The sequence below is a fragment of the Falco naumanni genome, chromosome 2 (genome assembly GCF_017639655.2).
Source record: "Falco naumanni isolate bFalNau1 chromosome 2, bFalNau1.pat, whole genome shotgun sequence".
NCBI lineage: Eukaryota > Metazoa > Chordata > Aves > Falconiformes > Falconidae > Falco > Falco naumanni.
The window spans coordinates 65,467,452-65,493,423 of record NC_054055.1 but is presented as its reverse complement, the minus strand read 5'-3'; the positions used below and the strand labels follow the sequence as shown (position 1 = coordinate 65,493,423).

The window sequence follows — 25,972 nt, the reverse complement described above, 5'->3', positions numbered from 1 at the left end:
GTCCAGCCTGAACTTATTTACATCATATTTCTCCTAACATCATCACAAAAGTTAATTATTCTTTAGTTATGCTTGGTCAATAAACTGTTTTGAGCCTACCTTTGCAGCATCCTTTCTTATACATATCATATTTCACATAATGAAAGAATATGTTTCTACACAGGCACATTTTATAGCAACATCAAATGGCAGTCTAATTTTTAATAGCTTTCATGGCACTTAAAACTTAACAAAGAAAAATAACACTGTAGAGTAAGCAGGACATCAGCTTTCCCAACATTTCCTCCACATTCGTTATACTCCCCCCAAAACACATCCAGTGATTGGTATGCCATTTCTCTTGCCAGCGCATTTTGATATTAGGACCATTTACACAGCTCAAATCATAATGATAGACTGAAAGTTACCAGGATTAAAATATCTGAAGATTGAAGGCATGTGAGGGCATAGCATCAAGCCAAAGCCATAGGCAAAGACGCCAGATGTCTTTTAACAGAAGACCACAACTCTCCTTGATGTCAGTATTGGGACCCCAGGAGCCAAACACTGCACTCATTCAGGAAGCACTGCTTATGTCAGTGAGAGATTAGAGTTTATTAAATTCCAAGTCCCCTCAAATACAATGAAATACCAGACTTCAACTTTTTCTGAACCACCCTTCCTCAGGTGTATTATCATCCAAAAACAAGATTACTCCAGACTAGTATTCCGCAAGGAACAAAACTAAAGAAACTATGACTGTCAGTAACCTACCTACAACTGCTAGTAATAACTAGCAATTGCGAGAGCACTCTCTCAGAGGCAAGTGTCATTCAACTATCTTTGTAGCTTTGCAGTCTACTATCCACACTTGATAGAAATCAGTTAGTTCTACCATTTACAGGATGGATTTGGCAGCCAAACCTTCTCCACAATACACACAGCCATTCTTCCCCTCACATTAATCTTTATACTGTCTTACACACATCATACACGTTCCAGTAACAGTAGTATTTTTCATGGTTTTATTTTGTAATGGACTCCTGACAAATACAGCAGTTTAATGTTAGCTTTCAAATGGCACTGCTGATTCAGACCCACCTGAAGAGACACCACATATTCATTATGAGTGACATAAAATAGCTATACAAGCACAGATAATGAATACTAGTGTTTGTACTTCATTTAATCATTTGTGCAAACAATGCATTAATAGTACTTTGAAAAGATGTGAAGGGCTACTACGTAAAATGCTAAGCATGAACTGCAAGTTACTAATGCAATTCAGATAAGAAATCCATTTGAGTTCATCTACTCTTCTACTTCATGATGTAAATTAGAAGCATTAGAGACAAAAAAAACCCTACTTGGTAAACAGTTCAGTTCCTCCACACAATTCTCACCAGACAAGTACATCATACAAAGTTTCTTTTCTGCATATAACCATTTTGATTATTAACATTAATTTTGCAAAACTTTACTGGCACATTAGCTGATGTGCTTTTCAGAGGATTTCACAACATCCTATCTTGGTGAAGTAGAGGAAGAGCCTAATTGTCCTTAATCCTCTATTCAAAATAGGTTAGATGAAATCCTCTTTCGACTGAGGCAAAGAGATTAGTCAGTGCCACCAGGAAAAAGAAACACTATTCCCCCCCTCATCCTGCCCCGTATCTAGATGAGTTTAATGATTAATGAAGGAAACAAATTAACCAGTCTCCTATTTAAAAAAAAAAAAAAAAAAAAAAAAAAAAAAAAAAAAAATCAGTCTACAGGGAAGAACAGAACAAATGGAAAAGTATCCCTATGAAATCTCGAAATTCTTAATTTTTCATGCTTGCAGTAAATACCATGACAACACAATTAAGAACTAGCATGCCAGAACAGTTTCATAGTATACCTCAGTAACCAGACAGAAGAGTTAGCATGAAGCACCCCGTCCTCTGTGTTTTTTTAAATACCAACACACTGGATCCCTGGTAAATCTTGGTGTAATTGTGGACATTGTCAAATGGTCTGCATACAATTCCAGGAAGTACATGTGCACACACCTGCACATGAATGCATGTGCATATATGCAGATGGAGGAATAAAGGGGGAAATCCGGGGCAGCAAAAGAGAAGTAGTGTAGAACACTTAGGTCAGAAGAAAAACACAACCCTAAACCATAGTCATTATAGGCTTCTGTCCACAACCAGCTTCAGTCCTGCAACACAGTAATTTTATTACCTGAAAGCATTAAACTACCCGTACAACTCCTCTCTGTGGAAAAGCTGGGTAACACTCTCATCCCCATCCTAAGGTAAAATACATGCAGAGACATTAACATCCAGACCCACAAAAATATTTAGGTGCTTTATCAGCCTGTGGTCTTCTGTGATGTTCAAACAAACTTCTCAGCCACTGCCTCGTCTCATCAGTCTCCTAGGACAATCCAGGCTAGGCTGTCAGTTTCTTCCTAGAAAGAGTACATTTTTAAGGTAGTATGAAAAATACTCAACTTGCCACTTTCAAATCAAAGCTAAATTGAAAAAAAAAACAAACCAAAACACTTCTCGTGATGACTCAAAAGCATGTGTGCCACAGGCTTCTCGAAGTAATTTCTGAGAATGATGAAAAAAAACAATCGGTCTCTGTATGACATAAAAAAAAAGAATCCTTGGTTTGTCTTGTCTACCTGCAGCTGTTGCCATAGCAATTACAGCAGAGAAGATAATACCATTCCAGTGTCATTCTGCCTCATAGCTCAGGATGAGCTTCAACTAAAACATCCCTTGACAATTATACAAATAGAAATACTACATTATCCTGTGAAATAGTAAACCAGTAGAATAAGCAGCCTTATCTCTGGAAAAAATATAATCTGACTAAAAGACTTACATGAGGAAAGGCAGCCTATTTTGCTTAAAAAAAAACAAACCCACAAACACACCAGTGAAGTTGAATCCAGTTGCATAACAGGTGCTAAAACATCTGCTCAGTCTTTTCTGTGGCGCAGTTTTCTCCTGGTTTTTGCTCCCTGCCACACCTGCACACAACATGGAGGAGGCATCTCACCGTCAATCAAGTTGCAGCTCCTCAAGAAACACAACTCCCTCCTAGTTGCACTTAACCCTAGTTACGTTAAACAAGTTTGTTATCCCCATCCCAGCACAAACATTAGTCATCTATGATATTCATGGAACATTTTACTTGTTAGCTCCCTTACTCTTTCTAAGTGTTTTGGCTTTAAAAAGCAGGCTTATTAGAAAATCCAATTCCCTCTTGCCACTTTTCTTGTTGCCATTACTATTGTATGACAGGAGCAAAAAAATCAATGAGAACAAGCAATCTGAAATGTTCAGCTATACATGTGCTCCGCTGCACCGTGCCCTCTTCCATTCCCAAGAATTATTTTGAAAAAGCTCCCTGCTTTCAGTACTGATGCAAGGCATAAAAGCAGAACTTTTTTTTTTTTCAAAAATCACGCTATCAAAAGACAAAAGTAACTATGCAGTTCTCAGAAGAGATAAGTATTTTCAATGCTAAAAATGGCAAGGTTAAAAGTTCTTGATCTATTTTAAGTCACTGAAATACTTCTACAATTTAGATGCTCCAAAAGCAATGCTTTCTGCTATCAGAGATCATCTGATGAGTGCAGATGAGCAATATTTTGTAGTCAATAGCAACCAGCTTGTAATATGTACTCTGGCTTCCTGTAAGTGAGCTGTTTTACATATGCAATGTCCTATTTTCATTTGTTTAGCCTCAAAAGAAAGAGGAAATTATGTTTTTCTTGTGTAAATTAACTAATTGATGGGGTAAGGGGAGGGGAAAAACAAAGCCAATGCAATTCTCCATGTTTATTGCCCCTCAGCAGTAAGAAACTGATGGGGAAAGGGAAAGTGTCTGGGTTGTGGGGGGTTTTTTTGAGCCTCCCATTATACCGAAAACTTTACGGAACCAGAAAGAACGCAAGAGTCACTACCAGCACACAAGAATTAGTTAGATTTGCAGAAGTGCCAAATCCTGTCAGCCACAACCAACATTCAGCAGAATTAACTTCTGAGGTAAGTAAAAAAAGCAAAATTTGAAAGCTTTAAGTGACAGGCTGAGAAGTATGCAAGCAGCACCCTATACAGACTCTTCCTCTCCCCACCCCACCCCCCCCACCCCGCCAAAAAGAAAAAGCAATTAGGAGAATAACAAAGCAGTGGTGCTTGGGGAAACAGGAATTCAGAAGTTACTCACGCTGTTAGACTCACTCCGTCACACCTTCCACACCAGGAAGAACTGGTACCCATAGTGAAGCAGAGATGTGAGATGGGAAGCATCTCAGGTTTCAAGAAAATGTTTTGACGCTGACTTGCACAAGAGATTACAAAAACACATTACATACCAAGGATAGGCACAAACACTTAAGAAATGCAGGTTACTAATCGCTGACTTGTGAATATACACATAGGTCCTATTGTGAATGTTTTTTGTAGTCAGGACATTTTGCAGACCCTACAGAAACACATTTACATGACATTTAAAACTTAATATTTTGTCGAGTTCTATCCCTGGAATTAAAAAAAAAAACCACACACACACACAAACTTTTTGTCTTATTTTAAGTAACAGCTAGGAAGAAAACTATGTTTATGTTAACAGGACACTGACCAAGAAGTATCTGGACAGCACTAGTTTGATACCAGTCCTCAAAGGTGCAGAAAATCTCGGTAACTACAAGCAAAAGCAAAAACTGGAATGCAAGGGTACCCTTGCAGGTATTAACTGAACTTCGATTAAAAACAGTAGGTCATCTGAAATGCTTGGTAAATGGACTGTCTTTTTAGACACAAATAATTCCAGAGCACTGAGGCTTACAATTTCACCAACTTTCAGGTCAAAACAGTTATCAACCTTTGCTGTATCACAGCTAGGTGAGTGGAAAAAACCCTGAAGCTCGATATTAATTTATGTCCACTAAGACTACATACATGAGTAAAACACTTAGGAAATCTAATTAGAAAAGTTTTACAATTATACTGTCAATAAAACCAACAAAATTGTTTAAACCAATGACCAAAAGCCACAGCCCGTCATGAAATTTAATAGAGAACTTACTAAAAACCTCTAAAGTAATGTCATATTTTGAGAAAATGATTGACTAGCCTAACCAGGATTAAAGTTGACCCACTACTATAAAAGTGAAAAATAAAGCATCCATTTCTGAAATCATTTATTCCAACCTCAAAAAAAAAAAAGATTTTTCAGATATATCTGCAGAACTAGTAGGCCAGCAGCTACCCAGAGGCTAGAGCTGTAATAAATCACTGCTCCTTCTGGAATGAAATCCTATCTGGCACTATACACATTTAGGAGATATTTACACAGGCAACAAATACTTAATATCCAGATTTGTAATCCTGAAGTAACAGGAGAGCCTGAAAGAGGAGAAGCAATAAAGCGGCAAGATCTCTAAATACACTACATAATACAGGCAAAACTGTTCAGTAATACAGACCTCTGACCCAGTACTATTTATTGTACAACAACCCAAAGCCATCAACCTGGGCAGGAGCATTTACTGATGAGGCTCAGCTGTCTTACAAATACAGAACAGACTGTCACCATAGGCTGCAAGATGTTTAGCAACTACTTGGTGTCCAAACATACGTATGCTAAAGAGTGACATTTTTCCAGATCGCCCAGATATATTCAAATCCACAATATTCAGGAATATCCAAATCCACATTCAGCCATAAACAGCTATTGTGAACACACAAAAGATATATGCTACATGTTTTAAGGAAAGTGTCCATTTTATGAGAGACAGATGTCATCAAGGCTTGTTTTAAGATTATTAGCCATCCCTTGACTATAAGGAGGAAAAACTTTGGAAGTCCCATGATCAGCAAGAAATAAGTTACCAGAGGAAACCAATGCACGTGCAGTTATTATGGGCAGAACACATTGCTTAATGATATCCACACAGTGTCCCAAATATGACGACAAAATGGAAGCTAATCTTGTATGGGCATGATTTTTATTATCATTGTATGTTTGGGGTTTTTCCCCTAACTAGTGCACTGCTTAATATTAAGCTAACAAGCTCCTCTCATTACTGAGTACACAGCAGGCTCTGCATGACACTTACAGGACAGCACACACTAATTCCGTATTCTCAGGCTGCTGTCCCTAGGGTAGCACACATCCTCTAGGGAATGTACAAACAATCCAAGAAGACAGAAAAGCATGTTGTTTGATGCAAAAGCAATATCCAAGAAAAGATATTCTATAAAAATGTAACATGACAAACAGTATACTCCCTCCGACAGTTTTCATACTACCCCCACATAGTCATTATTTCGGAAAGTAAATTAAACAATATAGTTGTCAAAGTTTATCTTATTGTAGAATGCTTATTCTGGTTCTGTGCTTCCTCATAGTCCAAAAGCTATATGCAAAGATGTCTCTATTTTGTTACTTGAAGATACCTCTACTACAGCTCATACAGTTTGAAGCTATAAAATATATAGAATAATCTCATTAGATGCAACTAAGAAAAGCTACATTGCTATATTTCAGCTTGAAGGATCACAAAGCATTTAGAAAATGACACTGAACTCCATGTCAGCTGTACTGCAGTAAAACAAACACCTTTTATATAGAAAATTAATTTATAGGACTGTTGGCGAAAAATGTGTATGGCTGCAGTAATGGTAAGGAGAAGTAAGAGCTGAAGTGAAAACAAACAAAAAAAAACTTTGCAGGATGGATATAAAGAGGCAGGGCAACAGAACGTCAGTTTAAAAATTTAGTAAGAGAAAGACATCACTGCCTCTGTCCTAAGAGACTACACCATCTCTTGGTGAAGAGATATGAACTACAGTATGACTAGCATGCGGAGCATGTATCTATTCAACACACGATACTGAACTGTTCCAATGCCTGGAAGATACAAAGGCAACACTCAAAGCAGGTAAAACAGATAAAAGCCAACAGATACTTGAAAATGCTAATCAGGAAACTGACTTCAACTTGAACTGACAGCACCCAGCCATCGTTATGCTTCCACAGGGCCTTGAAGATACATGCTGTTTTGCACTGCTTCAGGACAGCGACTGCAGGAACAGCAAGGGAAAGGGGAATAGGGGGACCTTCACAATCAGAACAGGAATGCTGATATTAAACTTATGCCTTTATGTCGTACAACGTATAGTACAGAGAAAGAAAAAAAGTGATGCAGAACTCTTGGAAACCATCCTATTAGAAGTGTCCATTAGTACATTACATAGCAACTGTTTGGTATCCCAAGATCATACCATAAGAGCTCCCAGCTACCTCAACAACTTCTCCAGACTGCGTCAACCAAGGTTCTCAGGGTAATTCAGAGACCAGCCTGCTCTGGGAAGGACCTGCAGCTGAACAAGTCCAGGACACAAATGGCAGAACAAAAATCCATAGCTGTAGAACCTGAATCACTGAATAGCTTCTGTAGAGATTTTAACTAAACCCAAGCTTAAGCCTACTTTGGTATAAGCACAAGATGTACCAATCCTCTACGACACTCCTGCAAAAATGTCAATGCCTTGTTTCCCTTATGAAAAACCAGCTTGAAAAGAGGCAAACAAATCTACACTTGTGAGGTATGGCTGGTGTGTATAGTGCTTGGGTGAACTATGGAGTGATACTGCTGACGTGCATCTGCTGCTCATGTACAGCAGCCCATTTCAGGCCCAGCATTCAAACTATTTTCACTTTCACTGTGTGTAGCTGTACAAAAAATAGTTGAGCCATAGAGATTAAAAAGAAAAAAAGAACACAACATACAGCTCACCAGATCTGAATGGCCTTACTGAAATCATGAACACTATATTTATTTAGAGTAGCTTTTTTCAAATTGATCTTTCCTTAGAAGAAAAGATACAAAATTAAGTAACAAGGAATGCAAAAGAATAAGAAGCAACAGGTGAAAACACACAAGGCAGCCTGGAACCAGCTAAGCAATTATCTAGACATAGCCCATTGCCATACCTACAGTACAGAGAGTAGTGTGATCCAGGAAACAGGAACACCTCCTCACATGGGATACAATAATGTTTCATTTTGCTTTTAGACTGCTGAATTACTCTCATCAGCAGGCCAGGAAAGTGATGACAATCTACAACTTAAAAGCTCAAGTGCCTTATTTTCAGCATACTTTCTTCTGATACACATGTTCATCTTATAAAATAACTACTTAACTACTCTCAAGCATCTTTCATATACAACACTTAAGTCCACTTTGAAATAAAGGTTAGTAACATTATGCAGAAGAGATTTAGAGACCACAGTATGCTTTGTGCACAATGAATGTGCTATTTGTACAGGCTCCAGATGTGAGCACAAACACACACATTAAAAAAAATCTTAAACCAAATACGACAGTTCGATCAGCACTGACACATCACTACACCCAAACTGATCCTGCCTGCTTCCAAGCAGACCTCAGCACCGATCAGGAGCTTTGCATATCCATAGAGACTACTGCTTCTCTTATACCTCATTGTATTTTGAGTATTCTCCTTCCCTCAGGGCCACTTTCTAAGGATCCATACACACATAGCTGCTTTCAGTAGTCACCTCTCCATTCTCTCCTCATCCCACATAATACCCTATTGAAAACAGGAAAACAAAATCCAGCCTTTTCTTCATCTCCGCTATTTTTCTTCGTTCATACTAGTCTTCTTGAAGACAGACTTCAGCCTGTATTATGTGGAGACAACATGCACAAAACTAAGTGTATTTACTTGTATTTACTTTCATGGTCAGACTATGAAAGATGCCTCAAAGAGTACTCGCTGTGTAGGAGGAAGAGATGGATGTATCAGAAAATCCCAGTTCTCTCTCCCCATCTTTTTTTTGTTTGGTTGGGGTTTTTTTTGTTTGTTTTCCTCTAAACCCAGTAGCAAAAATCTCCAGTTTCCTGGTACTGGTGGTCCTCGACTCTTGTATTGTCTAACCTCGCACTTACTGGCATTCTGCTAATTTACTAAAGCCATTATCCTGAACATTTGTCAGGGTTTCAATGAAACTGCATTCGCACTCACTGATGCGCCTCTGCCTATGCTTGGATCCACTCTAACGCGCTACTGATTTGCTCTTTCGGACGGTACGGGTGGGGGAAAACATGCTGGCCAACAAGCAAGACCAACCCTCTTTCCCCAAAGTACACCCAGTTCAGCGTGTTTGCATCTTAACCACGCACACCTACAGAAACCTGGGACTAATCCGAACATTCCATTCGCCTGTGTATTTAAATTGGACAATTCCACAAAACGCAGCCTGACTGCAACAAGGTAACGAGGAGATAAAAAAAGGGGGGAAAGAAAAAAAAAAACAACTCCAAACCTAGACGTTTTATCTTCCCCAATAACTACGCACCTCAGCGCGCTAAATTACAGCGCTTTGAACGCGGGTCAGCCCGTCCCGGTTCAGCGAAGGGCAGCCCGGCCGCCAGCCGCCCGGGCAGCGGGGCACCGGCCAACCACCGCGCACCCCCCGTGCCCGGAGGGAGTCCCGGGCAGCGGCCCCCAAGCCCCCGGCCGCGCCACAGGACCGCCCAGCTCCCGAGCGAGCCCTTCCCTCCAGCCGGAGGCCATAGCGCGGTGCGGCTGCCCCGCCGCGACTCGCACGGCTCCCCGAGGCTTGCGGCCGCGCCGCTTCCCCCCGGCTCCCCCGTGCGCGGCGGTACGGGCTGCGCTCCCAGGGGGAGCCCCGGACCGGGCTGCCCCAGAGGCCCACCCCGCGGCGGGTGAGAGGGGGCGGCCGCGCCGGGACGGGCCCGGCCGACGGTACTCACGTATCGGCTCACGAGGGTCCGGAGGAGGCTGCAATCCATGGCGGCCGGCCGCCGCTGCCCGGGCACTCAGGACCGCGCCGCCGGGTGCTCGCCGGTGCCGCCGGGCTCCCTGGCTCGCCTCACTTTCCACATTCAGGGAGCCGCGCTCGCCCCGCCAGACCGCTGTCACCCCGGCCCGGCGCTCGCCACCGTCCTCGGCTATGCCATGTGCTCGTCGCCGCCGCCGCTGCGGCGCGGCGCCCCGCGGCCCCTCATGCCCCGCCGCCACACCACTTTCGCGGAGGAGAGGCGGAGAGAAAAGCCACCGCCAACCACTGCCGAGTCGGCGGGCGCTCAGGAACGGCCCGCCCGGCTCCCGCCCCCCGCGCCGCTCTGCCCGCCCCGCCCGCGCCGCCCAGGGTTTATCCGGCGGGCGGGGGGTGGCCGCCCCCGCGCTGCTCCCCCTCACACGCGCGGACCGGCCCAGCCCCAGCCCGGCTCGCGCCGCTCCCGCTTTGATCTCGTCGGGCGGCCCCGGCAGCGCACGTCACGCGGGGCGGGCGGGCGGGCATGCGCGCGCCGCCGCCGCCGCCCCCCACCCCCCCGCTTCTCCACACACGGCGACGGGCGCGGCGCCCGCGGAGCTTCAGAGCCCTGGTGCCCGCCGCTGGGTAGGGGCTCCCTGGCCGGGGACCGGCCTGGCGGCGAGCGCAGGGGGCATCTACCCTGCCGAGGCGAGAAAAGTGCTTAAAAACCTGTCGTCGCCTCCCCGCCCGCCCCCGGTGCTCCTCCGGGCCGCGCTGCCGGCCGCGGGTCGCGGCGGGGCGGCAGGAGCCAGGCGCCAGGCGGGCGCCCCGCGCCGGGGAAGGTGGGAGGCCGGGAGGCACGGAGCACCGGGGAGCGGCCGCCGCGCCCTTCCGGGGAGCTGCGGGGCGGAGGTGCGGGCGGCCCGGCGGCGCCCAGCCGGCCCCGGGCACCGCGAGGCGCCCTGCCGTCGGTGCCCGGAGCGAGGGGACGCCCGCGCTGCTGTGGCGACCCTGCGGAGCGCGGCGTGCCTCGCGTCAGACCGCAGGCATGCTCCAGTGCCTGTTACCGGTACCGGGCGGCAGGGCTGGATTGGGGTAAAAGCAAAGTCCCCCTGGCGCAGCCCTGCGCCGGTTCCTCGGCGTTCCGTCGTCCGAGGGGGGCGGCCCCGGCGAGCCGCGGCGTCGTGTCGGGCCGCAGAACAGGCGGAAACTTCCCCGTCCGGAAAGCGGAGCGGGAGCAGCTGAAAGAACCTGTGCAGTGTCTGAAGCCCCAACGTTACAGCCCTCATAAGCCCGCAAACAGTAGAAATTAGTTGTCCTAGTTGAAGGGTTAAGCAGGAGTCAGCAAAGAATGTGCACGAGGATAAACGGGAGCCTGGTTTTAGTAGTTTGCGGGGTTTTTAAGATGCCTGAAAGAACACGTTTAGAGGGCTTTGTTTTCCTCAACTGTTGTGTTTTCATGCCATTCATACCAAAGGACTCACTTAGGTTTGTAAGAGTATTGTAGCCTGGTACTACTCTGTACAACTCAATAGAAATCTAAGACTTTCTCCAAAATTAATTGGAAACTATTAATTTAGTAAAATTCAATGTTTTACTAAAAAGTTAATTCTATCAAAAACAAAATCAAAAGCATTTTATACTTACGAAAATCCATTCTCCCCCTTCAGCAGCAATCACGTGAGCAGTCCTTTATTACCTAGCTTATGGCCAAAACTTGGCAATTTTTGTTCCTTGGATTTCTATGTTGTCACAATTCAGTAGTTCTCTGGATACCATAAAATCTTTTTAACTCAAAGAGTACCTGAATTTCCAATATAACTAACTTATGTGGAAAAAATTGAGATTACGCTATTTAAGATCATCACAAATACTAAGAGGAAGGACATATGACCGATTCTTTACAGGTCACCTTTAATTGAGATGCATTATATATGCTCAGCATTTTTTATTACTGGTTAGAATGCAAAATGTATAATTTAATGCACAGTAAGTGCAGTGTGGTCAAGCTAATGTTGCTTTTCAAACTCTAAAGTGATGATGTTGGCCTAAAACCCAATTTTCTTCATTTTGGTCACTACTAAGAATTTATATTCATTTTGCAGCACCTCCCATTTTCATGCTTCTATTTACAGACTTGACACTTCTGTAACATAGGTTTTTGTACTTAGATTTCACTTTCAAGAAATTATCACTGGAACTGAAAGGGAAAAATAATTAGAAGAGCTACAAGAGGAATTTTTCTTAGAATTAGCAATTCTGTGTGAGTTAACACAAAACTGCTTATCTGTTTATTTACATGAGCAATTACATATTAATGTGTATGTGCAAATCACCAGCCTTTAGGAAACTAGTTTATTACAAAAAACAGAAGAACCTAATTCATGAAGATAAAGTGATAATGTCAAAATACACAGACTGCGAAGGTGGAAGAAGAAATTGTTTCAGTAGGTTTTTTAGGGTACTTCTCTGTCTGGTCATTCCATTTTCAAAGATTGTATGGAATATTCATATTTTGTAATATTTTTACAAGTTATTCTACTTGCAGTCTAACTGTGCCATTTAGTCAATCCAATGTCTTTAATGACATTGCTTCTTACCCAGATTTTGAATGAAAGCACATTTTCATATTATGCCAAAAACTGCTTTTTGAAGTTTTCTTCCTTGTAATACTTTCAGTAGTTTCTGTCATCCAAATACTGCAACAGATTCTCCACAAAATCATGTGTCATTTCTTCACAGAAGCAGGTGATCATCCCTATAGGTTAAAACCTGCAATATCTATACCCTGTTTCCATTAGAGAACCCGTGCGCGATGCCCACACTGCTATGCACTGCACAGAGCCTTTCTGAAGGGAAAGAAGTTCATCTGATGAGCCAATAACAGTTGACAGCAGCTCGGCGCTGAGTATGATCATCACCAGGATACTTCTGAGCTCCTTGCTGTCTCCTCAGCTTAGGTAGCCAAGACAGGGCTGCAAGAAACATTTTCCTTGGATCCAGAGCCTGGAGCCCACTCATGGGTGTAGGTCCCATATGGGATGGATGCAAAGGTTGGCTGCATTCTCAAAGGTGAAGAGGCGACCACGGCTCATGTTCTTACTGACTCTTTCAGCCAAGGGCAGTGAGGACACACACACTCAGGTATGGATTCACCATTTCGAGGCTACTGCTCAAGCTGAGCTGAGCCATTTTTCTGCCCTTCCCAGTGAACCTGTGGCACTACGCTGCCAAGCAAAGGAGAGAAGAGGAGCACAGCTGCATTCTGAGCACATACTGAGGTGAAATCCCAGCCTGCGTTAGTTGTCCTTTGTGCCCATATTTCCACAAAAAGGAAACCTAGATGTGTGGCCCAGAAAAGAGCACTGGTAGGCCACTGGAAGTTAATGCCACACACCCTTGCCAACTGTGCGTTGTTTGTGCAGATACACATGCCTTTTGGAAGTGACAAGCTCCTCCAGGGTTACTACGCAGCTGAGCATGGTGTGTAGGTCATACTTTCAGACTTTGGTACCTCAAATCTGCCTAAGTCGGGCTTAAGGTGCCTGAGTCTTTTATTGGATCTAGCCTGAAGTGACTTGCTAAAGGTCACATTGTGACTTAACAGTCGAGCTGAAAGAGGAACCTTGATCATATCTGTCATAGATCTGCCTATTATACAATGTTTCACTTTTAAGCAATTTATTAAACTAATCGTCTTTGTCTTTGAATATGCCATCACATTTATTTCACTCCCCATTTCTCATTTTAAAAATAAATTCCTAAAATTACCTGTATGATGTCTCTACCTTGCATGACCTAGCTGTCTTTTCTAAATTTCTTGCTTCTTTTCTGACTACAGATTAGACCTCCTGTTCTATTGCTCTCCATTTCTCCTTCCTATTTTCCCTGAGTGACTCCTCCTGATCCATTACTGGCCTCTCAGCCTACCTGCCCAGCTGAATTACCAGATGCTCTAGATCTCACTACTTACCATGGAATCTCACATCCCTTCTGATTTACTTACTGTATCAGTACACCCCTGCTTGAAACATCCCGCTTGTTGTTTAAATAGCATCAGACATCAAGGTGAATACGTTAGTGTGCAGAAGATTTACTCTTCTTATGTACAGCTGCATTTTCTGCTACTTTGCAATCCTTATTGAGTTACCCTATTTCATAGTTGCAGTGAAAATGCTGAGACACTGGTCCAAGAGCAGCAGCTCGCTTCAGGCTGAATTCTCTTCTTGAGGGAGTGGTGTTCTGTGGTTTATTCCACCTCAGCTTTGGAAGGTGGGAAGGCAGGATTTAAAGCTCGGCCCCAATAAAGTTCCACAGTTACGACAGGCACAATGGTGATATAGTACACATTGATAATATGGTAGACATCAAAGGCACCAGAGTTCTAGATTTTAAGATGACATCTGTTTAGATTCATGCTTCCTATGTACCCCTAGTAGTTCTGGCCAAAGTGACTAAATACTTCATGAAAAGAACTGTAAGTGGTAAGAGTTGACTTGGGCATATGTGAGAACAGTGTGAGGAGAGGGAAATGACAGAGATTGAAAGGCCGTTAATTGTGTGCAGCTCATCTACTTGAGAAACTGGTGTATGCTTTCAAGTGAAATCGCTTATCTTGCAGTGTTCCTGACTTTTCCCCTACAAATATATCATTTCTTAGTTATGTCTCTCCCTCTATTATATTTCTGAAAAGCTAATCAAAAGAATAGCTTCTCTTCCTTGCATCTACACCATATATTTAAGCTAGTTAATTTGTATTAACAAGGGAATAATTCCCTCAGTGGAACAGATGTTTGTGCTTTGATCTATCGCAAATAGCATTTTCTCAGATCCTTCTGAATATTGTTTGTGAAAAGAGATACCAACACTAATTTTGAAGTCTTTGTTTAATGTTAAAAACATTACTGTTAAAAACTGCCTGGTGTTTGTGATAGATGTACTTAATTTTGGAGAAGAATGTAATTAATGGTTATTGTGATACTCTGAGAACTTACCTGCCCAGGAAGGTTAACAAATTGAAGGTGAAGCCAAAGTAAGTAAAACAGTCAGCATCAAACCACTGTGATGATAATTTTATTAGAAGTAGAGTGGCCCAAAGGACAGAGGATTAAGCACTGGAGATTGAAGATCACTTCAGTCTTGCTTGACATTCTTTGTCTAGATCTGTTTTTTCCAGAAAGTGCATGTGGAAATGAGACATGTTTCTGACTCTCTGACCTCTCTGTTTCTAACCTCTGGCAATAATGCATAACTTCTGTTACACTCAAAAGCTAAATGCACTGTCATTATGCCCACATCCTTGCTAACAAAGGTGACCTTTGTTTCCTCACAAAATCCTCTGAAAGAACAGAATTTGGCTTCGAAGTATTCAACATGATCAAGTAAATGCACGACAGTTAAAATTTGGCTGCAATCCTATGCCAGCTGAGGCAGTTCCCTGCAATTACAACGAAGATTTGTTCATCCCCATTACCTGTGTATGTGCAACTTAATGAATCACAGGGAAATTCTGGTCATTAGCAAATACATCTTTGTAGGAGATCCAGACCCTGTCTACTGCAAAGTAATCTTATTCCTCATGACAGGCACAGCATTCAGGACAGTCTTACTAGTGACACAGAACAGCAGAAGGTCCCATCACATGGACCATTTGAAAGACTTGCCCCATTACCATGGAAGAGTGTATTAAACTCATTAAAAGGAAGCCCAGCCTTTACCAGAGGAAGCTTCTCCTGGGATGAAATACTGTTGGCTGCTATGGTTACTAATGTGATCTTCCATTTACTTCCTTGTTCACTCACCTGCTTTCCTATTCAAACACCACACACAAGTGCCTTCAAAGATATTTGTTGGTGGAATAGTGACGAACCTCATTAGTGGCAGCCATGCATAACCAAAGAAGAAAAAAAAAAAAGATACAAATGAGCAGTGAATAAACAGAAGAAAGGAAAGTGCTGGAATCTGTAACTATTGTGAATAATGTTCTGTCCTTGCCGCTGTATGAACTTTGTGTTCTCTTCGCTTTGGATTTGCATTAATGTTAATCTTGCCTTATGTCTCTATTTTACACTTCAGTGCATTGATCCGGCAATGAACTCCCCACAGTCAGACTCCTGTGACTGTAGAGCTGAGTGCAGAATCAGGATCTAGATAAGGAAAGTATTGTGGTTTATTTTTGGTATCTTAAAGAGACAGACTGTTATTTTGCTATTTCATTTTATTTTTGATAGCACTTCACAGGTCTGGTTCCCACCTTTACCTACATTTTTTTCACCTTTTTCATTGTTCCGATCAGCCTGTCTAACTGTGTAATAGTTCTAGAGTGTGAAACTGTCAAATTCCAAATAAATTACATGTCTTGGCACTGCTTTTTTCCCCCAAAATATCAAGAAAAAAGGATATTTTTCTTTAAAAATGCACATGAGAATTCCTCTCATATTCCATGATAATAACCAGATGGACTAATTAGTATGACTAGTATCTGTAATAACACACTTCCAAGTTAGAAAATCCTTTTTGACAATATTTTTGAAATAAAAGAAAGCAGATGATCCTCCAGAAGGATAGTAAATAAAAAGGATATAACTTTCTGGCTTCTTTAATGTCATTTGTAAAATTACTTTTGCTCTGATGTAGCATTCAATCGAAGCTGGAAGAAATCTTTTAGTGGTTTGTTCTTTCCCACCAAATAAGGCACTAAATATAGCAGCATCGGCATTCTGGCCTTCAAAAAAGCTGTGGTTCAGGTTTCTCAAGAATATCTGCTTTTTCTCCTGACTGTGTTCAATTTGTTTTATAACTGTTTATTTAGGAAGCATGAGTAGTTACAAATCAATACATAAAGTACCAGAAATATTAAACACTACAAAAATGAACCTTTTGCTTAGATAAAAATGATGCAGTGATACAGTCATCAGATTTTCCAGTTTGAAAGTTACAGCCAGCTGGAGGACAAATTCCTAAGAAAGGGACACAGCACTGCGGTCTAGGGCGATCTGTCTTGTTCCACAGAGAACGGCCGGTGTACCTTTGCATCATTCTGCTCTTACCCTCCCTCCTGGTTATTCTTAGAACCTGCATTCTCATGCGCTAGGAGTGGACGCAGCAGGGGTGAGGTAGTGGTGGGAGGAAGGTGGGTATCTGGGAGGAGGTCCTTTCTTCACCTTTCCAGCCCTCCTGATGACCCCCCGCAGTCAGTAGAGATGGAAGTAGGATGGATACTGTCCATATTCTTTTCTTGCCTGTAGGTAAATCCCAGATGACAGTGACACAGACTGCACCTCTCTCATTTCCTCTGTCCAAAAGGCATCAGCATTTTCTCTCAGATTAGCAAAAATATCAATATTAAAAGAAATGTTTTTAAAATAATTTTTGGCAATGTTTTCAATATTAATGCTCTATACATGGCTTTCTCATCTGCATGGAGCAGGTATTAAAACCTGCTTCCACGGGCACAGCTCATTTGATTGAGAAGTGGTTCTTTAAGATGCTGCTATGTTTTCCCTTACTGCAGCTCATCTTCCTGAGCACTGCAGAGGCTTGGCATGATCAGCTTTGTGTGGACTGGGAATCTTGCTGTGAGGGAACATGGTGAGACTTAGCATTTTGTAGACAGACTCAATGAAGTGTATGAGATCCCTGAAGCTTTCAACCATGACAACATTCAATTCCATCATGTCACTTGCTGTGAAATGTGTAATGGTCACAGCCATTGCTTTTTTTTCCTGCAGCAGTTTGCCTGTAATTTCAGTAAAGTTACTGTTACAAGTGTGTTCCAGCTTGTCATTTGTAGAAATTGTTTTAGTTAAGTAGGCAATAATTGTAGGAAGAACATTTCCTCCTGACAAGAGGTGCATTAACACAAACCTTTACATCCTTACAAAAGGACTTATAAAAATAAAAATTAGAGTTGCATAAAAAGGCAGAAATAAAAATCATATTAACATTTTCATTGTCTTATCTTTCCTCCCTGGAGTACGGCCTGTTGACTTGTAAAATATTTCTATATTATATATGATTCCAGAATTTTAAAATCCATGTTCTCCTATAACATTCCACTCTTTTAAATCCTGTAGAGAGGAGCAGGAAGGGGAACCAGGCTGTCACAGAGGCTGGTATTCTCTGTGGACAGAAATATTAATTGGCAGATATAGGAAGCAACATACATCTTTTGGTCTCTTCACAAATTTTATGAGCAAGAGGAAATTCGTGTAGATTGCTGAGAGTGCAGAAGTAGATTTGTATCACTATGAAAATAGCTTGCTCCCATACAGCATGTGTGCTTTTGTTGTATTGGAAGTTTGGCTTTTTCTGTCTGTATTTATTTCACATAATGGTCATATGGATTCCATGCTAATTAGAAAAGGATTAATAAACTGGTGACAACATCCATGCCTTGTCATGGCACTTCCCAAAGCTGTCAGTTCTGAACACAGGAAACCCACCTGACTTAAAGCTGCGTAGGAAGCAGAGCCAGTCAACATCTACACAATGCAAAAAGCCTGGCAAGGGACAGATTTTATCAGGAGACTGTGGTTTGTAAAGCACCAGTTTCTTCTGAGTTGTTAAGTCCGTGCAGACACAGGACTGCTCTGAAGAAGCTCATGTTTCCGTGTAACTGGGCTTAAGTTCTGGTTAGGCAAACCAAAGGTTTTCCTGACTTTGTGCTTACAGTTGTTCTAACCTGAGATGTCTGTTTGCTGGAGTAGGCTGTCCTGGCAAGAGAAATCAGCTACCACCCTGTCAGCGGGTGAAAGTCTCTGCTGGATCCAGGCAGAGGCTGCTGAAAGAGGGGATTTGTCCTTCTAGTGTCCAGAAAAGTGGGACAGAACAACATATCCTTAGCTGAGAATTATTCTAGGCTTAACAGAAGTGAACTTACCGTGGAGGTGGATAATACTACCAGAAACCATTCAAGAGGGATGTCTCTGGTCGTAAGCTAAATACTATGGTTAAGTGCCACCAATAGTATCTGATGCTCTCTCTAAATAGACACATATACTAGGGAAGTCCTGCAGCAGCCATTAAGTGTTGACTGATTTTAAGACAGTGAAGGCTACTGTTGCTTTGCCCCATTTTGATACTACTGCCTCTGCAAAGCTGGCTGGTGCTTTACAAAGCAAAGGAAGGGCAAAGTGTGACAAGTGCATGACTTGTGTCCTCCACAACTAGTGTTTTAACATCCCCAGGTGAAAGGAGAGAATACAAACTACCTTACTTCTGGAATATGCCTTTTTTGCTTCCTAAAATGATAGTTTACTGGCAGTTTACTGCCTCAGATTAGGCCATCATTACAATAATTACATCATTACAAACGATCTTCAGTGTTTCTGCAGAAAGATGAATGTAGCTGAATTTTCCTGTGGAGATGCAGCTGTGATTCAAAGCCATGTGAAGTATGAGCGCTGTTCTGTATCGTTAGGCTTGCCCTGATGCATCTAAGCCGGGAAGTGTCTGTGCATGTGTGACATTTCTATAACTAATTATCCTGGCAGAATGAGTCGTATAATGGCTATTGATTTATAACTGGATGTGGGAGGGTTTGTTCATGTTTTCATACTGCTGTTGAAATTGAATTCTATCAATCAGTGACCATTTCGCCTCCTCTATGCTGAGAAGTACATGAGCAAAGAACAATTGCAAATTTTTGCCTTAGGTTTCCATATTGCTTAGAGAAGGGAGTAAGGGAAATGACAGCTTGTTCCATTCATCCCTTACATGCCCTTCCTCCCCCTTTGGAAAAAGGAGGTGGCTCAGGCTACTCATCAAAGGCAAGATATTAAGGGAAGAATCCAGCAGCAGGAGGGGTGATTTATGAAGGCTTCCATGCTTTAAGGTCATGAGTCAAGGATTCCTGCCTTGAAATATTTAGCCCTTAGGCTTCCCTTCCCATCTTTGCCTGGTACTATATAGCCCCATTGACGTCAATGGGCTGACATGGGTGTAACTGAAATGAATTTGCTCCTAACGTTCAGCACATGTTACCAATTTGAATGGGTTCTTGGATTTCTGAAGAGCTGCTTCGAGGGTGCAGGGTGGTAATGGTAGAGACAGAAACAAAGCCTCATGAAAACATTTGATCAAAACTTGGGTAACTGCTAGCCAGACAGAAGAGAGATGGGGGAAAGAGAGGATATAGAACAAAGGAGGGATCGGTATCTGATAGCTCTTTATCAATTAATTGCTGACCAAATTGTTTATAAATGTGTACACAGCCACATGCATATAAACACCTTCTTTCTGTTTAACATTTTGATTAACAGCGAGGCCCTTTAGTACTAGTCACTGTATAAACACACGCACGGTGATACAAAATCATGGCGCCTTTCTAATAATGCATAACCCCGTAGCTGATGTATTACATATATAGCATATATAGAGAATGATGCAATGCGTACACATATGCATTACACTATTTATAAAGAAGAACTTGCTGCTGAAAAAGGGTTGGAATATAGTAGCTGAAACTGTATTACTACATTATATTACATATCCCTTAAGTGTTAGAGCTGTGGGACAAACAAGCTAATTTTAGTCAAGAAGCAGCATATGTTGTCTGAGTTCCATGACTAGACTGCTGCCAGTACCCAAACTAGTGAGCGTAAAGAGAATTTGGATGGCCCCATTACAGCTCTGTAGTTTTTAGACAAGCCCTTAATGGTACTGAAACTCCGGATAATAAAAGCATTTGTTAAGTCATAGTACTTTCTATTCAGTCTCATACTCAGTGGGCAAAAGAAGGCTGTGGGAATACTATGTTACACTCAGTAAATTTTAAAAAGCAAACAAACATAATTTTATCTCATGGCTGTGCGTCTGCTGGTATCAGCAGGATGTATTTTGCCGTGTTTATACAGAAAGTAAACAGGTAATTGGACTTCAACAAGAATCATTGAAGTACTCTGATGGGATTTTTTTAAAGAAACATTTTATTTTACAGTGAAAGCATGGTTGGGCATTTTTACTGCATGAAATTGGAAACTGCTAGAAATATGACTATTGAGCTGGTTTATTCTTGTGTTCATCACAAACAAAATACTGCAAAAATAACTTTACTGAATAATCCAAGAAAATAATATTTAGTAATAAAAACATTTTCAAAGGCCTAAAGAAGTATTGAGGTGCTGTATATGCCTATAATGTTATATGAATGCACTAGAAAGCCTACTCTAGAAGTCTGCAATTTTATTTTATATTATATAAATTATATATATATTTATATTGATTAGTGGACAAAGAACAGCAACAAACAGTGAGCCCTACTTTTATTACACTTTTAAAGATGTTCTTACCCCAAAGACCAAATGCACAAACATTATTGCTTGAAATAGATACTACTTATTGCTGCTTTTACTTAAGTATTATTTTCACTGAGAAAAACATAACTGTGCTTCCTTTTTGCCCATCAATTTTCCTCCTTTTGTGATACAGTGATATGATTCTGCATAACATCTTGCACTATATATGGTTTCCAAGTGTTCCAGCCACTACTGACAAAACCTAACATGTCGTCTCTTCTTTTATGTAGCCTGCTAAGTTTGCCAGGAAAAGGTGAAGACAAGGAACTTTTCTCCATGACTAAGTTTAAAAAAAAGTGCTTCTGAGGATATAGCCTTTCCTTTTTCAATAAGCTTGCATGTTATTCTTCCTATAGTAATAGGCTCCCACAGCTTTTTTAATAAAAGCTAGGAAATTTGGCATGGCTTCCCCTCAGCCCTGAGCAGATTGTTCATACATCTGATGTAGGCACATATGAGGCAACTGATTTATGTGTTGAATTTTTGTGTCCTTGACATTTATATCTTAAAATCAAAACAGCCTGGAATTGCACAGCACTTCTTGCAAACAGGGCAGTGTGTCCCTGCAGACTTCAGTTACTTAGCGTGGGTTTAACGGTAAGGGGCAAAGAGCTGTAAAGTGGCATAATAGCACTCTTCTCACTTATGGCATATTCAAAACTCTGGAGATGTATTGTTTCTGATAGGTCAGTATCAACAGTATCATAATTTGTTGTCAATCACACTCAGGTTAGATTTTTAAGATCCGTTTCAGGGCAGGATTGAGCACCAACCTGACAAGGGGGAGATAGGGGGCTCCAGTTGTACCAACTGCAGAATATGTCAAATACTGTCCTACATTATTTCTTAGCTTCCGTTCAACAGGTGAAGAAAGTCTTAGTCTGTCCTAATCTACAGTGGTAAACTGAAACGGGAAGTGAAGGGTAAGCAGGGGTAAGCAGATAGCTCAAAATGGCCTGACTTACCTAAATCTGTCCAGTAAAAGTCATCTTTTGTATTAGCAAATTCATCTGAATTGTTAGGTAACAAAAAAGGAGAATCCACAAATGCTTCAAAAGACCATTTTTGTCCTATTCATGAAAAGGATTATTAAAAAAAATATCTGTCTCCACAGCAGACAAAGGAATTGGTTGACTTTCTAGAGTGGTCTTAGTTTCAGGTCACAGCCCTGAGGAGCATTACAGACCCAGGAATACAGCTCAATGAAACTTTAAAGGACTTGGCCAGATTTACGGAATGACTTACTGAAAGTAAATCTCTGATGGAAGGAAACACTGAGAAGGCAAAAACAGTCTCCTGGCATCTATTAGGCACTACAGTCCCTGGCCAAATTATTCTTTGTGCTAATATGATTTATAGGATGCCATCAACATTGATACTGTATGCTAGAAAAACTGATGCTAAAGTTGTAATGATTCTCACGTCACAGGAAAAGGCCAAATGCAGATTAAAAATGCATCTATATATGCAGGCCAATAAAAAGGGAAAGGGTCAATTCCATAATAATATTCAAGGAATACAAATGAAATTTTATTAATCCTGCATGTTGTTGCTGGTGCAGAAAGATCATTGGAAAATGTTACTATGCTTTGTCCAGAATTAATATGCTGGTCCTGTTTAGAAGAGACAGGTGTAATGATAAGCAGTTAAATAGCATATAAGCTGTCAGATAAGAATATTATGGCATACAGTTAAGAGACAAACAAAATTTCCTTGCTTTTACAGGCTTTTACCTTGTTTCCATTTCTGATGATACCAAGGTTTTGCCAGTGATTGGAGCTTGAGATACAAAAAGCTGAAAGTAACTTGTTCTCTGAAGAGTGGAGGTGGTCAGTCTTCCTGAAGAAGACAGGAAGATCAGGAATATACATGTTTCTTCAACCTCTGAACTGACTTTCATTATAGTGAAGTTCTGTCTGCCATCTTATTTGAGATCCTTTCCTTTAAGAAAACTCTGGATCAGGGAATATTTTAGAGATTAGACAAGGCAAGCCTAAAAGCAATTATTTTCCAGAAGAAATAAATTTAAAAAGTAATTGTTCTACAGAAGAACATAGCAAACATTTAAATGTAAAGGACAGTTCTTTTCCTTTCTGTGGAACTTTAGAAAACACACCTATTTTTGCTCATCTTAATTTGTCTGTCAGAGATTCCATTCTTCTAGAAATACTTGCATCCAGTCTTACTTCTACTGTTTCTACAGATCTCAGACTAAGTATATAGCTGCAACTTCCACATATTCTGTATTCTCTAATACCCTAGATATTAAGGTTTGATGAAGTATTAAAAGCTGGGTTAAAAACTGGCTGGATGGCCAGGACCGAAGAGTGGTGGTGAATGGATTTAAATCCAGTGGGTGACTGGTCAGAAGTGGTTTCCCCAGGGCTCAGTATTGGGGCCAGTTCCGTTTAGTATCTTCATCAATGATCTGGACAAGGGCATCAAGTGCACCTTCAGTATGTTGGCAGATGACACCAAGTTGGTGGGGAGTGTTGATCTGCTGGAAGGTAGGAAGGCTCTGCAGAGGGATCTAGACAGGCTGGATCGATGGGATGAGGCCAATTGTATGAAGTTCAACATGGCTGAGTGCCAGGTCCTGCATTTGGGTCACACCAGCCCCACGCAGCGCTGAGGCTGGGGGAAGAGTGACTGGAAAGCTGCCTGGTGGGAAAGGGCCTGGGGGTGCTGGTCAACAGCCAGCTGAACATGAGCCAGCAGTGTGCCCAGGTGGCCAAGAAGGCCAGCAGCATCCTGGCTTGTATCAGAAACAGTGTGGCCAGCAGGGCCAGGGCAGTGACTGTCCCCCTGCACTCAGCACTGGTGAGGCCGCACCTCAAATCCTGTGTTCAGGTTTGGGCCCCTCACTGCAAGAGGGACACTGAGGTGCTGGAGCGTGTCCAGAGAAGGACAACAAAGCTGGTGAAGGGTCCAGAGAACAAGTCCTGTGAGGAGCGGCTGAGGGAATGGGGGTTGTTTAGCCTGGAGAAAAGGAGGCTCAGGGGAGACCTTATCGCTCTCTACATCTACCTGAAAGGAGGCTGTAGCAAGGTGGGGGTCAGTCTCTTCTCCCAAGTAACAAGCAATAGGACAAGAGGAAATGGCCTTGAGTCTTGTCAGGGAAGGTTTAGACTGGGTATTAGGAGAAACTTCTTCACAAAAAGGGTTGTCAAATGTTGGGACAGGCTGCCCAGGGAAGTCATTGAGCCACCATCTCTGGAGGTATTTAAAAGACATGTAGATATGGTGCTTAGGGACATGATTTAGTGGTGGACTTGGCAGTGTTAGGTTAATGTTTGGACTCTAATGATCTTAAAGGTCTTTTCCAACCTAAGTGATTCTATGATTCTATGATTATTAGAGGACCGTTCCCTTCAAGCTAACTTTTTTGTAGTGCCTCATGTTGAATCCACAAGCCCAGATGTACCAAATCCACAACTTTTTGTTGTGCCTCATGTATATGGCTTGATTTCAACCATGTTGGACTAAAATTAGATCATTTCATTCAGTTCAGAAAATTCTGCTAGTTCAGCCAAACTACAGCTTAGTGAAACCCATTTAAAAATACGCTGGTACTGCCAAAAAAATGAGAATATATCCACTGCTCTGCATACGGTTGAGGCTTTCCCTTTAATCTATTTTTCAGCTGTAATTCAAACTTTTGTGACCTTTCTACATTCCTCTCTCAGTTGGGTATGATTTTATGTTTACCAGGTTTAACTTGATGTCATACAGGACAGAGACACTTCAAGAAACTCAGGATAACAGTCCTTTCCTGGAATTTCATCAGATTTGCATGACTGTTTGCACTTCGGCTTAAACAATTTAACAGCTATTCTTTACCATATCTAAATATTCCTAGTTTTAATAAAGAAAAACAAAAGAGCTACTAATGCGATTACTAACTTCCTTGTGGGTTAATGCTCTTCCAGTGCCCTGTTGGTCTACATTGATAGGGAGGTAATTGGTTTATGTGCTAAGAAAGCTGATTATGTTGCCCAGACCCTTACAGGTCTGAGCAGGGGGAGGGTCTGAAAGGTGTAGAAAAGATGTAGACCAGAAGGATCCCCCTGTGGGAAGATACCTATGACCTGTCAAAATCTTCATTAATTTAAAATCTAATTTTCTCTTACATACTTCCTTTCCCACCATGCTCCATTACTTATAAATGCTGAAGATGATGTGTACAAGATGTCTTATCTTCCAGAGAAAAGCAAATGGAACAAAATACATGTCAGAAAGGCTGAAGATGCTAAGGATGAGCATGGAACACAGCAGCCTGAAGTGCAGACAGAGAGGGAAAATCATAGGCTACAGGAAATCAGGAGAGGTCAGAGTGGTAATTAGCCTAGTATTTGTGAGAGCCAGCGTTTCTCATTTTCTTGAGCTCTGTCCTGTCTCACAGTTTGAAAAAGAGTAAGTCTGTACGTGACTGCCTGAAAAAGCAGGACCAGGAACTGCTATTCCCAGCCAAGCTCCAGTGTAATACAGAAGGAAGTCAGGCACACCTCTGCATGCTAATTCAAGTAAGGCCCCGCTGGAAGGAATTTTTAAAACCAATCAGGCCAGACACTTCAAGCACAAAGAAGAGGAGGCCTAATACATTTATATCCTAACCATTGCCCTGCTGTGACAGATAGACTTTAGTCCATCGGTTCATATCAAGTTAAACTATGAAAAAAATTCAAATCCTGTTGCTTCAAAGGCACAGTGAGCTTGATACTGTCTGATATGTCATGCCGGAATCACTGACATGCAAATCAGGATCCAAAACATTTGCTCTTTTATGCTCAGCCAGGTGCAGGCAAGATCAAAGAGGCTGCTAAACCTTTGATTTTATTGAGGTGAAATTGGGAAATTAGTGCAGAGCTTATAGAAGGGCA

At 41.8% G+C, this 25,972-nt stretch overlaps 1 protein-coding gene across 8 annotated transcripts in view; it reads right to left on the bottom strand.

Moving 5' to 3' along the window:
- The window catches only part of ATP11A (ATPase phospholipid transporting 11A), a 132,319-nt gene extending 122,142 nt beyond the window's left edge, over window positions 1-10,177 (bottom strand). For 4 of the 8 annotated variants that reach the window (XR_005826491.1, XM_040584546.1, XM_040584548.1 and 1 more), the window contains exon 1: window positions 9,791-10,176. Coding sequence is in view for 7 of the 8 variants with exons in the window: in XM_040584546.1 (XP_040440480.1) it covers window positions 9,791-9,829 (39 nt within the window). In the remaining variant the exon portion in view is untranslated. Of the gene's footprint in view, window positions 1-9,790 lie in introns of all 8 variants that reach the window. The other 4 variants (XM_040584550.1, XM_040584551.1, XM_040584553.1 and 1 more) reach the window with 2 other exon arrangements.
- Between the last annotated feature and the right edge of the window lie 15,795 nt (window positions 10,178-25,972).